This window comes from Eptatretus burgeri, chromosome 3 (assembly GCF_056783735.1).
Source record: "Eptatretus burgeri isolate ZD-2024b chromosome 3, Ebu_testis_v1, whole genome shotgun sequence".
Taxonomy (NCBI): domain Eukaryota; kingdom Metazoa; phylum Chordata; class Myxini; order Myxiniformes; family Myxinidae; genus Eptatretus; species Eptatretus burgeri.
Window position 1 is genome coordinate 8,704,574 of NC_140963.1, and position 17,278 is coordinate 8,721,851.

Genomic DNA, 17,278 nt, shown 5'->3' on the forward strand with positions numbered 1-17,278 from the left:
GAGAGAGAGAGAGAGAGAGAGAGAGAGAGAGAGAGAGAGAGAGAGAGAGAGAGAGAGAGAGAGAGAGAGAGAGAGAGAGAGAGAGAGAGAGAGAGACAGAGACAGAGAGAGAGAGAGAGAGAGAGAGAGAGAGAGAGAGAGAGAGAGAGAGAGAGAGAGAGATACAAACAAACAGGCAGGCAGAAAGAGAGACAGAGGGACAGAGAGAGAGAGGGACAGAGAGAGAGAGAGAGAGAGAGAGAGAGAGAGAGAGAGAGAGAGAGAGAGAGAGAGAGAGAGAGAGAGAGAGAGAGAGAGAGAGAGAGAGAGAGAGAGAGAGAGAGAGAGAGAGAGAGAGAGAGAGAGAGAGAGAGAGAGAGAGAGAGAGAGAGAGAGAGAGAGAGAGAGAGAGAGAGAGAGAGAGAGAGAGAGAGAGAGAGAGAGAGAGAGAGAGAGAGAGAGAGAGAGAGAGAGAGAGAGAGAGAGACAGAGAGAGAGAGAGAGAGAGAGAGAGAGAGAGAGAGAGAGAGAGAGAGAGAGAGAGAGAGAGAGAGAGAGAGAGAGAGAGAGAGAGAGAGAGAGAGAGAGAGAGAGAGAGAGAGAGAGAGAGAGAGAGAGAGAGAGAGAGAGAGAGAGAGAGAGAGAGAGAGAGAGAGAGAGAGAGAGAGAGAGAGAGAGAGAGAGAGAGAGAGAGAGAGAGAGAGAGAGAGAGAGAGAGAGAGAGAGAGAGAGAGAGAGAGAGAGAGAGAGAGAGAGAGAGAGAGAGAGAGAGAGAGAGAGAGAGAGAGAGAGAGAGAGAGAGAGAGAGAGAGAGAGAGAGAGAGAGAGAGAGAGAGAGAGAGAGAGAGAGAGAGAGAGAGAGAGAGAGAGAGAGAGAGAGAGAGAGAGAGAGAGAGAGAGAGAGAGAGAGAGAGAGAGAGAGAGAGAGAGAGAGAGAGAGAGAGAGAGAGAGAGAGAGAGAGAGAGAGAGAGAGAGAGAGAGAGAGAGAGAGAGAGAGAGAGAGAGAGAGAGAGAGAGAGAGAGAGAGAGAGAGACACAGAAATTGGGACAATACTCTGTGCAGAGCGTTGGTGCTTAAGCTGTCTCCTTGGCTATTGGGCACAATCCTGGACAGGTCATTTTACCGACCTCGAAGGATGACAGGCCGAGTTAACCCCACCTGGTATTAATTCAAGAACTGAGTGGGATTTGAACTCAGGACCCTCAGATCCAAAGTCCACCACCCAAATTTTGAAGCCAACACCAGGCATATACTGATAAGGACTGAATATTATGTGGACATCAAGAACATCAATCATTTGAAAATTCTCATTTTAGACATCATGAGAAGCACTCATTAAGTGAACAATCCTACAAATAGTACAAAATCAAAACCAAACAAAAGGCCAAAAGGCGAACAGACCATTTCCCCAGACTAATGTCCATCCGATGGATGCCACACTTCATCAACCAGGTAGGTCTCTAAGGCCTCTGAAACTTCCCTTCATATTCAGCAAAATCTCCATCGAAAACCTATGTTTCGCTTCCGTAACTACTCACATTTAAGCTCTTCAAAATCTTTACATACTCCATAATTAATGTCTCAAATAACTTTACTACAACAAAGACATGAGGTCTATCATTTCCTTGCACTTTGTTGAAGTATGAAATGTCCTGCTGGAACTGCTTACCTGTTATGAAACTTATCTCGGCAAGAAGGACGTTAACGTACAGTAGAGTAGAGTTTACGAGAGCGAAGGAATGGCCTGTGTAGTTGTTTGCAAGTTTTTTGTTGTTTTTTTTGTACGTACGGCCACACACGTACGGCCACGCACGTAAGGCCACGCGAGAGTGAAGGAATGGCCTGTGTGGTTGTTGTTTTGGCACGCCGTTTGAAAGTTTTTTTTTTTGCATGTACGGCCACGCACGTACGGGCATGCACTAGTATAAATAAACTACCAAATATTATAAAGGAAACATTGCGAAGACTGCATTGTACTCTCATGAATATGTCACAATTTCAAAACATGTACAAGTATAACTCCACCAATATTAAATGCGTTTATAATTTTACTATTATTTATTTTCCTGAAAGCTAGATATATGTAGTTCGGTAGTTGTTAGAGTAGTTGAAGCATGTTGTAAATTGTACCACTGCATTCCTCATCCTTGAAAATGTACGATTAGCCACCAGAATCAGTATCCTCAGTCAAGGTAGTCCAGAACCTGAGCTACTGGTAAAATTACAACCGGTGGTGGCCATTTTGGCCACAGGACAATTCTGCGATGGCCCTAGAGCTAAGTATCTTCCTGAGGGCATGATCTAACAGCGTGCCAAAGCTCATGCTTGTATCATCAAACGCACAGTCCATTCCCATATCTGCCGGACGAAGAGGGTATTGTGTTTAGGTCCATTTGTCTGTTACTTGCAAAATCGAAGATTTTTCAAGCCGATTGGTTAGTCGATTTTGTTATTGTCTGTCTGTCTGGTTGTTTTGTCTGTTTGTCGCCTAAAGGTCACAATTTTAAACCGATCTTCACGAAACTTCACCACGTGGTAGAGTTTGTCATGAGGAAGGAGCATATTTTTAGATACTCGTGGAGGATCTCTAAGTCTTACTCACGTTGTCGTTCTTGATCTTCTTCTTGTGGATTTTTTTTGTTTCACAGCCTACAGCCGGGCATTAGCACAGATAATTTATCGCAAACCTGATACATCACAATGACGTCATATTCGTTTTTATGACGTCATCATTAAGAGGACGAGGATCTTAGCTCATTCGAGCTTGTTTTGAGGTTAAAAGGTCAACAACTCATCATCATCATCACACCATTTTAAAGCCTTTATCCCTGACCAGGGGTCAGCTTTTTGCGGGCTCCAATCATGGTACCCTTTCTTGTGGCAATGCGGCCGGATGCCCTTCCTGACGCCAACCCTTTAGTCTACCTTCGACCCTACAGGGATAATTATCAGTATACTGGTGCTCATTTGGTCAACCTTCGGAAGGATGACAGGCTGAGTCAACCTCCCTGATGCTAACTCAACGGACAGTGGGGCTCGAAATCAGGACCCCACGCATCCCAAGCCACCACTTAACCAATAAGCCACACCAGGCTCATAAAGGTCAACAATGAAGGTGGTATTTCTAAAATCCTCAATTTTCATCAGATTGACTTGAAATTTCAAGAGTTGCTGCATATTTGGACATTGAATTCAACCACCAATTATTTTTGAGGTAAAATTTCTTTTATGGATTTTGCAAGAATCGTGCTCTGCACAACGTTGTCTTGTTGTTCTGTCTGTCGCCTACAGGTCACAATTCGAAACCGATCATCATGAAACGTTACCGAGTTGTAGAGGTTGGCTCAACTGAGAAGCCCATTTATTTTGAGGTCAAAGGTCAAAGGTGATCTTGAGGCCAAGTTTCGAAAATCGTCATTTTTCGTCCGATTCACTGGAAAGTTCAACACGATTTGCATATTGCGTCACTGAATTTTGAAACCAACTATTTGAGGTCAAAAGATCAAAGGTCAACTCAAGGTCAAACTTCAAAAATCAATTTTTCATCTGAAATATCGTCAATTTATCCGATTAACTTAAAAATTAAACAGCAATTGCATAGTACATCACAGGATTTGGAAATGAAATATTTTTGAGGTCAAAAGGTCACAGGTCAACTCAAGGTCAAACTTCAAAAATCAATTTTTCATCTGAAAAATTGTCAATTTATCCGATTAACTTAAAAATTAAACAGCAATTGCATAGTACATCACAGAATTTGGAAATGAAATATTTTTGAGGTCAAAAGGTCACAGGTCAACTCAAGGTCAAACTTCTAAAATCAATTTCAATCTGAAGAATAATCAACTTTCACTTTCATCCGATTGACTTGAGCTTTGATTAAGATTGTCAATTTTAAACTTAATGAAATGGACAATTTGATGTATCCATGGCAACCTTTGGAAAGGGGGGTGGATTTTGCACGACATCTTTTTCTTGTTTGTTTGTTTGTCCACACAGAACTTTCGTGTATTTCTCCGTGACCGCTTGTCAGATGGAGACGAAATTTTCACCACAGGTGTGACTACTCATGTAGAATGTTTTAATTATAATTATGATGTCATAGATCACGTGGTGTGGCAGCCATGTTGGAAAAACGGAAAAACTTTGGACATTTATCTCTGAAACTGCACCAAGAAAAAAATTGACACTTGGCACAGAACAAGTACTCTTCATGAGGAATAAGTGTGATGCTTTGATAATGCCATAGGTGCCGTCATTATGACATCATAATTGCATATGTAGAACTGCATCTGATCAGTATTAAAAATTTTGAGGGTCATCAAGTGATAAAATGGTCCACAGAAAAAAAAAATTGATGACGTCGTCGGTCACGCAATTCAGCAGCCATATCGTTTCAAAAGAATAAAATTAAAAAACCTTCAGAAATCCTCTCTGAAGTGGGTGAACAGATCGAGATGAAACTTTACAAGTATGACCGCCTATCCATGAGGAACAAAAGGTTCACACGTATGATGCCAGAGGTCACATGGTTTGGCAGCCATATTGGATTTAACCTAAAACCCATAAAAATGTTATTTTCCAGAACGGCTCTACAGATCAAGGGGAAACTTTACACAAATGTTCCCCAAGCCATGGGTGTGCAAGTTTGTTCAGGAATAATTGATGTCACATGGTTTGGCATCTATATTGGATTGAAATAAAATATTAAATAATGTTTTCTCTGGAACCGTTTAATTAATCGACGTGAAACTTCACATTTATGATCAAGTAGTGATGGGGAATACATGTTTTAAATTTCAACTTGATCAGACGCATGGTCTGGCAGCCAGAGTTATTTACTTTTTTGATACGGGTTCTTTTTTTCTCTTTTTTATTTTAAAGGCTCGCTTGGCTGTCCCTGGATGGGTTTGAGGGTAGAGGAGTAGCAACTGAAATGTGAGTGCTATCCAGGTTCCTCCTGATGACTTCATCTTTGCTTTTTGCTTGTTTGGGTTCCTTGTGATTACTCCAATGCAGAACTTTACCTATTTGGTCTTCCATTTGATTTGAATTGAATTTGTTTTAATACAATTCTGAATTCAATTGAGTAATAATAAAAAAACATCATCATGGGTCAGGGCCAGGTGTCCAAGGAAAGCTGGGTTGCAACAAAGTGGGATGTTTTGGTACCTTGTCATCACTGCCAGCAGTTATAAAGTGGCAGTTCTAATTTTGTGTCATCAATTATGTAACACACCAGTACACAAACGCCACACAAAATACACCACGCAAAAGAAGTCCTGGCGAGGGTCTGCAATCTCTGATTGCTCTTTTTCTTGTTTCGTATTTTGTACTTTCCGTGAACTCTACCTGTTCATAATGCTGTGCCTCTTCGCTCATTCATGTGGCTCTTCTGCATCTCATCTTCTTTTCTCCATAAATAAAAAGGACAGTGTCTGTATCTGCTTTTGTTTTCTGTCTCCTTTCTCACCACTTTGTGCATTGTGAAGAAGGTTCGTAGGCACGAGGCATCCTCACATAATTCATGGACCGGTGTTTGTTGCGCTACTCCTGCTACAGTTATGGACCGATTACATCCAGACTTGCTACATCAGGTCACAATAACCCTTATTAATGAATATGGGTGTTTTTATCTTTGTCGGTGGTCTTGGGGGGTGGTAGGGTAAGGGGAGAGAGAGAGAGGGAGAGCGGGGGAGAGAGAGTGGAGAGAGATAGTGAGAGAGGGTGAAAGAGGGTGAGAGAGGGGAGAAGGGAGAGGGGGAGAGAGAGGGGGAGAGAGTGGAGGGAGAGTGGAGAGAGAGAGTGGAGAGAGAGAGTGCAGAGAGAGGAGGAGAGAGAGAGTGGAGAGAGAGTGGAGAGAGAGTGCAGAGAGAGGGGGAGAGAGAGAGAGAGAGAGAGAGAGAGAGAGAGAGAGAGAGAGAGAGAGAGAGAGAGAGAGAGAGAGAGAGAGAGAGAGAGAGAGAGAGAGAGAGAGAGAGAGGGAGAGAGGGGAGAGAGAGAGAGAGAGAGAGAGAGAGAGAGAGAGAGAGAGAGAGAGAGAGAGAGAGAGAGAGAGAGAGAGAGAGAGAGAGAGAGAGAGAGAGAGAGAGAGAGAGAGAGAGAGAGAGAGAGAGTCGAGAGAGAGGGTGAGAGAGAGGGTGAGAGAGAGGGGGAGGGAGAGGGGGAGGGAGAGGGGGAGGGAGAGGGGAAGAGAGAGGGGAAGAGAGGGGGGAGAGAGAGTGGAGAGAGAGTGGAGAGAGAGTGGAGAGAGAGAGTGGAGAGAGAGTGGAGAGAGAGGGTGAGAGAGAGGGGGAGAGAGAAAGAGGGGGAGAGAGGAGGAGAGAGAGGGGAGGGAGGGAGAGAGAGGGGGAGAGAGAGGGGAGAGAGAGGGGGATAGAGAGTGGAGAGAGAGCGTGGAGAGAGAGCGTGGAGAGAGAGCGTGGAGAGAGAGCGTGGAGAGAGAGGGTGAGAGAAAGGGTGAGAGAAAGGGTGAGAGAAAGGGTGAGATAGAGGGGGAGAGAGAGAGAGGGAGATAGAGAGGGGGAGAGAGAGTGGAGAGAGAGTGGAGAGAGAGTGGAGAGAGAGTGGAGAGAGTGTGGAGAGAGTGTGGAGAGAGAGGGGGAGAGAGTGGAGAGAGTGGGGAGAGAGAGTGGAGAGAGAGGAGAGAGTGGAGAGAGGGTGAAAGAGAGGGGGGAGGGGAGGGAGAGGGGGAGGGAGAGGGGAGGAGAGAGAGCAGGAGAGGGAGAGGGATCCATACTTAGATCCATGACAAAAAAAACCAACCAAAATAATACACCTGAGCGGGTTTGACGGTCAGCTCAGATACAAAACTTGATGCAACCGAGTGTTAATCAACCTCAGGAACAATGAAAAGTGAAAACAGAATTTAAATTGAACTTAAAAATAACCGCGCGAAGCCGTGTTGAAGTCAGCGGACCTCGTGTTTCCGAATAAACAGGGCCAGATGATGAAACCATTATGTATTACAGCCATCCAATGCTTCCTTATAGGCCATTCGACCAATTGGTCATTTTGCACTTGATGACCCGGTAACCTTGACCCCGAGGCGAAAATGTGAAAAAGGGCTCAGACGATGTATAGAGAGTAACTAGTATTATCATCGTGTCAAGTTAGAACTCAATCGGCCGAGACGTCAAGGTTGAGATATAAAAATAAAAACTGTTGACAGACGGATGGACGGACGGATCTGAGGATATCGAACGGTTATATTAGGTCAGCGAGCTGACCTAAAAACTGGATGTTCTTGTTCTTGAGAGAGAAAAAAAATAGGACAAGGTGAAAGGGTGTTTTCAACGCTTGCTTTGCGTTTTCCGAGCACAATCTATATTCCATACGAGCCACCATTTTTCCTGAATCTTGATATTCCCCAATGCCGAGAGCGCAAGTAGAAAATTTCATTGTGCGAGATGGAGTAAAAGGGTGTTATATTTTGTCAAAGTGGATGTTTTTGGGAGTGCCAACAAGGCAATTTGTGTTCTGCAGTGTTCAAGTGTGCAATTCAATTTTTTTTTTAAAGCTTGGAAAGAGCAGAGGGTGCAAGACCAGAAAGGAAGCGGTAGGAGACAGAGAGTCTGCGATGGTGAAGTGACAAGGCGATGTTTCAAGGGCGTCAAATTGAGTAAGATGTGAGGCAGGGGAGCCAGCCCAGAGGGAGAGCAGTACTCCATCAAGCTGTGGATGAAGCCTTGCAGGTGGATAGGAGTTCAGGTTTGCCCAAGACCTGCGATGGTGAAATGTGGTTTGCCCAAGAAAGTTCATGGCCGATAGTGAGACCCAGGAATTTGGATGAATGAACTTTCTCAAGAGAGTGGTAAAGAAAGTCGATAGGAGGGTCTGTCAGATGGTCCTTTCGGAGAGAGATTGTGAGAGAGTGAGATTTGTCAGGATTGAAAGACATATTCCAAGTGTTTGACCAATTTGTGACGTTTTCAAGGTCTGAAGGGAGGGAAGAGAATGCTGTCTGTCTGTTTGAAGGATGAGGGATGTCACGGCAGAGGGTGAAGTCATCAGCAAATAGATAAAGAAGATTTTCCATTACAATGAAACAAGTTATAAAGGCTGGAGGAAAAAAATATATATTTTTCAGACATTTACTGCAATTGATGCAGCATCTTTTACACCTCATTTACCATGTTAAATTAGTTTTTCATGCCTGTTGTTTGTATCCTTCATGACATCCCGAAAACAGTCACGTTCCCGTTTGGAATGATTTTTAATTTTGTTTGACTGCCAGACAGGTAGATAGACAAAAGCGATTAACCGACTCCTCTGTGTGCATGCGCACTCAGGACAAGATTCTGTAAAATTTGCCAAATTCAGATCCAAGGTACTGCGAAACCGCTGGTTCATGTCCCGATTTGCATTCTGCAGAGTTCAACACAGAAAATTCAATTGAATTGACATAGTTCCTTGATCATAGACTGCTGTCTGTAGACATACAAACAGAGTGAAGCAATTGCTTAACCCTGGTTTGTGCTTCACATGTGGGATAAAACCACTTATCAGGCCATATTTCACAAGCATTCAGTAAACTTTATTAAGGCAACATTTATCCATATATCCTAATCCTTCACTCCACCGTCACGTAATCCACAGAATACCGAAAACAAACAAACAATGAAGGACAGCACAGAGCCGTAGTGCACAAAACGCTGGTGAAAAGAGCCAATACACTTGCTAAACATACCTGATCCACATTCTGAGGAGGTAGACAACAGAACATGTTCGATATCACAGTCCAGATGTTGTATCTCTTCAGGACAAGCAAACCACAAAGCAATTTTGCCAATCCCAAAGTGGAACCAAAACAACAGTGATCCTGAGAAACTAAAGCTTGCTCGAGGGGCTCTCATTAGATATTATTCCAAGTCACGCAACACGCATCATGGCAGAATCCACCATCTGTGGGCGGGTTTCATGCCTGTAGGACCAGTTGTCACAGGTATGGATTTGTATATATGTGCGTGTGTGTGTGTGCGTGTGTGTGTGTTACTGCAATGGTACACAGATGGCAGGTTGTTGGGCATGAACCCCTCCTTCCTCAAACCTCCTCTTTCTGGCCGACTGTGTATCCGTCTCGTGCTGCTCTCAACCAAACCTTTTCCCTGGGCATCACCTCTCATTTACAGTGACACAACTAACTGTGACGATTTGTGCATTGACAAGCTATTTCACAAGGCTCGTTTATTCGATGTGCCGCCACACAAACAGCCAATATCTGAGTTCTCGAGCTTTATTCTCGAGAAGCAATGACCGACTGTTGGTAACCATCCAGATGGAAACTTTTCCAAAAAAATAAAAAAAAACCAACAATAATATAAACCATCAATCGCATATGTGTGGGAGTGGCAACTCATCGACTGCAGAACTGACACTGTATCAGAACATGGTACATGATGATGATGATGATGATGATGATGATGATGATGATGATGATGAATCAATCACATGCAATCTTAATGATATGGAAACAACCATTCCCTGAATTAAAAGAAAACGAACTAAACAGTTGAAGTTGTTTCCAAAAGCAACCCAACTGTACGTACAAATTCAAACATGTTCCTCAAAACCTCAAAACCAACAGCAGACAGGGCACACCCAAAGTATGCCTAACCACTCTATAACTGTGGAAGTGGAGGTTGGAGGGGAAGAATGAAATCTGACAAGTCGAGAAATGAGAAATACATAAATTTAAAATAAAAACAGTAAGGAATTTAAATTATCACACAATTGATGCATATATTCCCTTCACAATCAACTCTGGGGGTAAATAAGCACCAAGTTGACGCAGGTTCCAAGTTACATACAATCCACTGCTTGTGAGAATGCGTTGTCCAATTATCATGGATAATTGTACAATCCAAACATGAAGGCATTTAAACGAGTCACACATTCATCGCAGAGTTTTATCATGATCGAATCAGTGTTTAACGATACAAAGACACTCTACATACCCCAGGACCATGTCTACTGGATGCTTATCCAACCAAACTCTTATAAACTCTGTTAGATGTCACTGCATGTCCGAGTTATCAGCAGCGAGGAATTTGTGCAGTTTTCGGTTTTCACCACCAACATACCGGTCTCGACGTGAATCGAGAGGTAACGCAATGCACAAAACATCTTTCAATACTTATAAGATATGGGGTATTGGAAGTAAAAGTGATGCATTTCTGCTGCAGTCCATCAAGGAGCATGAAGGTCAGGTTAGGTCAGGAATGGGAGAATGCGCCAGAGCAGCACGTCGCTGTGTCCACTTTCCACCGGTAGTTCAGGGACCTCCGTCTGGCCATCCCCCAGGCAAATTCCTGGCCCATCCCCATCTACATGAGATGTTGATCAACCTGCTGCAACCACGAGGCACGTGGTCAGGCCATTGGCCTCCTCCACTCACGAGGATCCCTCGCTGAGAGAATCTGGTGAGCAGGATCAGCGTCAGGAAAACGAGCCACATGTCCATACAGCCGCAGCTGATGCTCACGGACTATGCAGGTAACAAATCTCATTTGAGTCTCTCTCAGCAACCGCTCGTTGGACATACAGTCCGACCAGCGATAGCCAAGAATTCTCTAAAGAGACCTGGTACCAAAGAAATTAAGTCTCTGTCTCAGATGCCTGGTCAGAGTCCAAGTCTCACATCCAGAGAGCAAGACTGGAAACACCAAGGACCTGTAGACTCGGGCATTTGTTCTCCCGCACAGGTACCGGCAGCGTCATATCCCATGATCCAGTGAATCCATGACTCCCCAGGCTCGACCCAGATGTCTGTTGACCTCTGGCTCACAGCCAGCAGAGACATGAATATCACTGCCAAGGTAAGTGAATCTCTCTGGAACCTCAACATCCTCACCACAAACAGGTACAGACACGATAGCAGCATCCCAGATGTTTTTGAAAGCCTGGATCCCCAAAATCCCATCAGCTCCAACTCCTCATTCAGCACCTCGAGGACACCCAAAAGGATATCGAGAGTCTCTGCAAAGATGACTGCATCATCTGCGAAATCAAGGTCAGAGATCTTGACATTCCCAAACAATGCACCGCTGCTTGATCTCTCCGACATCCTCCCCAGAATCCAGTCCATTCAAGTGCTGAAAAATGTGGGGGCCAGTACACACCCCTGATGAACTCCACTAACAACTGGAAATAAGCCAGAGATGGTATCTCCACATCTCATAGCACTCTCAGTACCAGAATATAGCTCAGACATCAGATTGATCAGTTTTCATGGCACCCCACAAAGACCAAGAATCCTCCAGAGAACATCCCGATTCACTAAATCAAATGCTTTACAGAGATTTATATGGGCTGCAAGTAGCCCCTGCCCAAAATCTTATCTGTGTTCAGTGAGGACCCAATGAGCAAGGATACGGTCAATCGTTGACCTCTTGGGTGGAAAGCCTGACTGCTCTGGATGCTGGTGCTCAAGCAGATGGATGCGAACCCTATGAAGAATTATCCGAACAAGCACAAGGAGGAAAGAGAGGGAAGAAGGAGACTGGACGAGGCCGATCGGAGGAAGATTGCAGCGGAGCTGGAGAAGTACACTCACCCCCTCAACGAGCAACATCCAGGTGTCTATAACATCTGCAACGGCCAAGTGGCGCCAGACACAGTGAACGTTCAGGATGCACTGGCTATCAGAAGTGAGCAGAGCAAGCAGTTCTCCGCTTCGCTAAGCAGTAACTTCCACACAAACATAAAGAAGGTCAAATCAATGGAGACGCTCAAGAAGGCAGTCACTGTCAAGGGAAAGGCCATCTACGACGTTGAGACGTGGTTGAGTCGGCTGTTGGTCGTGGGGCAGCAACGCAGTGTGGAGGTAGTCAACATCTTCCAGTTCGAGCTGAGTCCAGTCCCTCCAGCCATGATTCACTAGTACGGTTGCTTGAGGAAGGGCAACAAGGCCGTGCTCGTCAAGTGTCTCGGTGTCTCTGTCACGATTCCACCTGCTCCAGACGTGGTGCTGGTTGACGCTGGCCAACTGCTGCACCACATGGTCTGGCCAGTCGCTGGGACTGCAGGAGACCTGGCTGCAAGTTTCGGCGCTCGACTGGCCCACTACCCTCCTGGCTCCAAGAAAATCATCCTGTTCGACAGGTACGACCAAGAAGCTCCACATGCAAAGGACCATGAGCAGACGAGAAGAGGAAGAGCCAAGGAAGTCCGGCTGAACCCAAACACCCCCCCTTCCATGCCGAGAAGCTATTCTTCACAATACCACGAAGAAGAGTCTGCTCAACAACAACCGATGCGGCTACCCCCTTCCACACAACATCCAGCTCGTCAACAAGCTGGACTGAATTGTCACCCATGCTGAGGCAGACATCACCTCTGCAGCTACATGCTGAAGGCGCCGGCAGACGACGCCCAGACCATCCACATCCTCAGTGACGACACCGACGTCTTCGTCGTCCTGATGTACTGGACATCGAGGATGCGGGTCGTCGCCAAGATTCAAATGGAAAAGTGGAATGGCGATGTCCTGGACGTCAAGGAAACCATCGAGCGGTTGGGCCCCAGAAAGTGCAGCCAGCTTCTCAGTGTCCACGTGCTGTTGGGCTGCGATACGGTGTCGTACCCCTGTGGAAAAGGAAAAAAGTCGGCGCTCAAGCTCCTGGAGATAGACATCCCATGTCTCGATCAATTGCTCGGACAGCCTGGCGCTACCCACGCTCAGCTCAAGGCGACAGCAGACAGCTTCTTCTTTCCCCTCTATAGACAGAATAGCTGTACAACAATTAATGACGCGTGTGCGCGCTTCTACCACGGCCGTAAGAAGCCTTCACCACTGAAGAAACTGCCGCCGACTGATATCAACCTGCAACTGCACGTGCTCTGAGCTCACCTTCAGATGCTACTGTGGAAGGCAGCGGACCAACGTGACCCACCCGAAGAAGCTCGTGATATTGCCAGCTTTGGCTGGAGCATCGAAGGCTCCACCATCACACCGGCCGTCTCAACAGCGCCAGTTGCTCCCCAAGCACTCTTGGATGTAGTGAGCTGCAGCTGCACCACAGAGGGCAAGGCATGCAGCGGTGCATGCTGCAGCTGCAACAGCGCAGGCCTTTCATGCACGGACTACTGCAAGTGCGAGGGAGGAATCGCCTGCTGTAATCGTTTCACCAGAAAGCAGATGGACATCAAAGACGACGAAGGGGAGCTAGGTGTAGATGATGATGATGATGATGAAGAGTCGTAGAGGACTGTGACTGCTGATGGCTGGTAATACTGTGCTCAATGCCTCTATAGAGGTCATGGTACTGTGCGTCAGATGTCTGTGGTTCCGTCATCATGTCTTATGAACAATAACAATACATTAAAGATTCTTAGTTTCACCTTTGACCTTCATTTTGACCTTGACTTTGACCCCATGTCCAAAAATTAACTCCAGAAATGGACTCCCCCCGCACTCTAAACCCCCTAGAAAGAGGTATTACACGACCCTCGAGGTCATAAAGATCAAAAGTTGAAAATTGGCCAACATCGAAGATGGCGACGGCCGCCATCTTGAATTCTGAGAAATGCTCAACATTGAATAAGTAGCAACCAAGCTAATTTGGCTCTCCTAACTATATAGAACACATTTCCGTGACAAAAAGTTCTCAGTAGTTAACATTGCAGGGTCAACATTTTGGCAACCTGATTACATGGTCCTGATTGTTTCATGAAGAGTTTGGCCTGCATCTGGGCATTGGTTTCTGAGAACATTTAAAAATAAATTACGTGAACTTGAGGCGAAACCCACTTTTTCACTCTCTTATAAGGGGTGGATCCGGATGGGAAGCACAACAACATGAGACCTTACTGTCCTGATGCATTGTACTGAATTTGGTTGGGATTGCTCAGGTAGTTGTGGAGAAGAAAATGTTTCAGTGAAAATGGGCATCTTATTTTGGAGAAATAACCTGAACAAAAAAAAAGAAAAAAAGAAAAAAAAAGTTGGACAGACTGGGAATAAACAAAGAAGGCTCTTTGGAATGGCTAATAAGAGATGTGACCTTTGGAATCAACTGGGATGGAGAACAAATCATTTTTAATACCCAATTCCAGGGACACTATGCCAATGGCTTTAAGAAGATGGTGTGACTGGGTCAATTCGACAGGTATAGGTTGTGCAAGGTAGAAACAGAAAGTACAAGCCACCTCCGATCGGGATGAAAAAAACTCATGTCAGAACAACTGTTCATACACACAAAGGCACAACAAGGTATGTCGTGCAATCCACCGGCACATCTGCAAAAACTTCAATATCCCAGTCCAGGAAAACTCATGGAAACATGATCCAAAAGCAATCATTGAAAATGAGGAAGGGATGCACACATATGACCTGATGATCCCATCGAGAGTGAACACAGAAAACAAAGCAATGCGACCGGATATAGTACTGAGGTATAAAAATAAATGATTGCATTGTTAATTGAGGTGTCAGTACAAGGAGATTTTAGCCTTAACACAGAAATCAAGAAAATAACCAAACACCAAGACCTCAAGAATGAAGTGAAAAGATCCTGGAAGCTGAAGAATGCAAAAGTTGCACCAGTGATAATTGGAGCAATGGGAAAGATGAAGAAGAACCTTACAAAGATCTTTAAAAACACATCCTTGAGAATATTAATAGAAACGAGCTGCAGCTGGAAGCTGTCCAGGGCTCGGTGATGATCCTGAAGAGAGCCCTCACAAAACACGCGAGCATGCGCGCGCGCACGCACGCACGCACGCACGCACACACGCACGCACACACACACACACACACACACACACACACACACACCTTACCTTGTCACTGTCCATTGTATTCTGCGAGGTTCGTGATGTTATGGAAATAGTGTCCAGCTGACTGCTGCCATCACCCTGGCTGTCTCCATCTTCACCACCACTGTCCCTGTTGCAAGACAGCTCGGTCATGATCACAAATGTCGATTTCATCACTCAATGGCACTTCAAAATTTAATAGTCCAAACCTAAATGACAATGTCATGAGTATGTAGTGTACAAACTGTGAGGCAAAAACCACAAGGAAGATTATATCGACGAGTAAAAAATTAGGCCTCATAATAATAAGTATTTTCCTTTGGCAACCAATTCACCAAAATAACTTTCAATGATTACATTACAATCTCCTTTTGATAAAACTTCATGTGAGCAAGAAATCCTCCTTTAAATTTTGCCATACGAATAAACATTACCACTTCCTGAGTTGCACCAAACATGACCCTGATTTTCATCTACCAACCCTAACTTTGTGAGTCGTGTTTCAAAACACATGTTGAGGTTAAAAAAACAACAACAACAACAAAAAAAAAAACCGATAGCATAAAGTCAACTTTTCTGTGCCATCAAAAAAAGTTCACAAAATCATTTAGCTTTCTCTCATCATCAGCAATCTTGCCTTAATCTGTATATTTTGTATATTTTCAAACACTCAAAACTCTGCAACTGGTCCAGACGGCCTCAGCTGGCGTGTCTTAAAAACCTGCTCTTCTGCTCTTGCTCACCCTCTCTCTGTTTTACTCACCCTCTCATTTGCTCAAGGTCATCTGCCATCTGCTTGGAAATCTGCAAAATCACTGCCCTGCATAAAAAGGTACAAAAACAGATCCCTGCAATGACAGACCAATCAGCCTTCTCCCAATCATCGGCAAGGTTATGGAATCCATCATCTCTTCAGACATCAAACATCCTTTCTTCAGACATTAAATCCTTCCTCTTCTCCAATGGCTTGATTTCCGATCATCAATTTGGATTCAGACCAGGTCCCTCTACCCTGGATATGCTGCTTCTGCTTTCCCAACAATGGATGGAGATCCTCAATGTCAGACATGAAATCAGAGCCATATCCCTAGACATATCGCGTGCTTTTGACACGATCTGGCACCCTGCCTGCTCACCAAACTCTCTTCCTATGGTATCTGAGGACATATCCACTCATGGCTCACCGACTTCCTCGCCTGTCACAGTCAACGTGTGGCCCTAAATGGAGTTCTTTCATCCCCTCTTCCTGTCCAGGCTGGAGTTCCTCAAGGTAGCGTTCTGGGCCCTGTTCTTCTTCTGGTTTTCATCAATGATCTCTCTGACACCCTATAAAATTCTCTTTATCTCTTTGCTGATGACTCCACCCTCTGCAGTGCCATCTGTTATCCCTCAGATTAGCAAGCAGCAGCTTCCTGCAGATCTGGATAAAATCACAAGTTGGTCCAACACGTGGAACATGTTCTGCAATCCTGACAAATCTCACATTCTCACCATTACATGTCTCTCCGAAAGGACTGTCTGGAACACCCCCCCCCCCCATCTACTTTCTCAACAATCCTCATGAAGAAGTTCTTTCTTTCAAGCTTCTGGGTCTCACCATCTGCCATGATCTTTCCTAGGAAAGCCACATTTCCAAACTGGCCTCCAAAACCAGTCGCCGACTGGGAATCTTCCATCATGCAAAGTCCTTCCTTGACCCACCTGAGCTCCTGACCACATACGAAACTTTCCTCCACAGCCTGATGGAGTACTGCTCTCCCCTCTGGGCTGGTGCTCCCGCCTCTCACCTTTCTCAACTTCACTGTGGAAACCAAGGCATTTCAGATCATTGGCATCTCCCGCGATGAGGCTGAGTGTTTGGCCTCTCACTCTCTCACCGTAGCAGGTCGGTGGTCTTTCTGTCTTCTGACATCTCCTCTATGGTATTGCTACCCCCCCCGGTTTTATTGAGATATGTACCCCCCAATATTTCAGCAGGGTGCTCGATGTCTGCTAGCAGCCCCCTTCTGGTAAAACTACCAAAATCACAAATCATTGCTCATCTTCATTCTTTCATTCCTCTTTTTCCCACTTCTGGAACAAACTCCCACACTCGCTTCAATCCCACTCTTCCCTCCAGGTCTTCAAAACAGCTGTTCACCACCACCTCCTCTTCCCCCATCCAAAACCATGATCTTTTCTACCCCCCTTAATCCACCCCAAACCAACCTCCTTCAAATTCCCTGCTTTCCTTCCCCAAAAGTTCCCTGTCATGTAAGGTCCTGAAAGTCCCTGTAATGTCCATCTTGTATACCCCATGTACCCCACCCCATCCCTCTCCCTTCCACGGATCTCCTAGTGTCTCTGTTCCCCACTGTTTTGTCCTTCCCTCTCCCACCCCTATTGTTGTGTGTTCTGTGTGTTAGCTCTCATACGCGCCTCAACGGTGTGTACAAAAAAGAAAAGAAGAAGATGAAACAACTAATGTAAGAGAAGCATGGGAGAATCAGACCTGGTTGTGTATTGGTAAGTGTCCATTCTGATTCTGGGAGGTTGGTGGT

The 17,278-nt window shown here is 45.2% G+C and overlaps 1 protein-coding gene across 4 annotated transcripts in view; it reads right to left on the reverse strand.

The window, feature by feature from the left end:
- LOC147029374 (triple functional domain protein-like) overlaps nucleotides 1–17,278 on the reverse strand; it is a 497,357-nt gene that overhangs the window by 130,970 nt on the left and 349,109 nt on the right. For all 4 annotated transcript variants that reach the window (XM_085872379.1, XM_085872381.1, XM_085872378.1 and 1 more), the window contains one exon: nucleotides 14,763–14,868. In XM_085872379.1, the coding sequence (XP_085728505.1) occupies nucleotides 14,763–14,868 (106 nt within the window). The remainder of the gene's footprint in view (nucleotides 1–14,762; nucleotides 14,869–17,278) is intronic.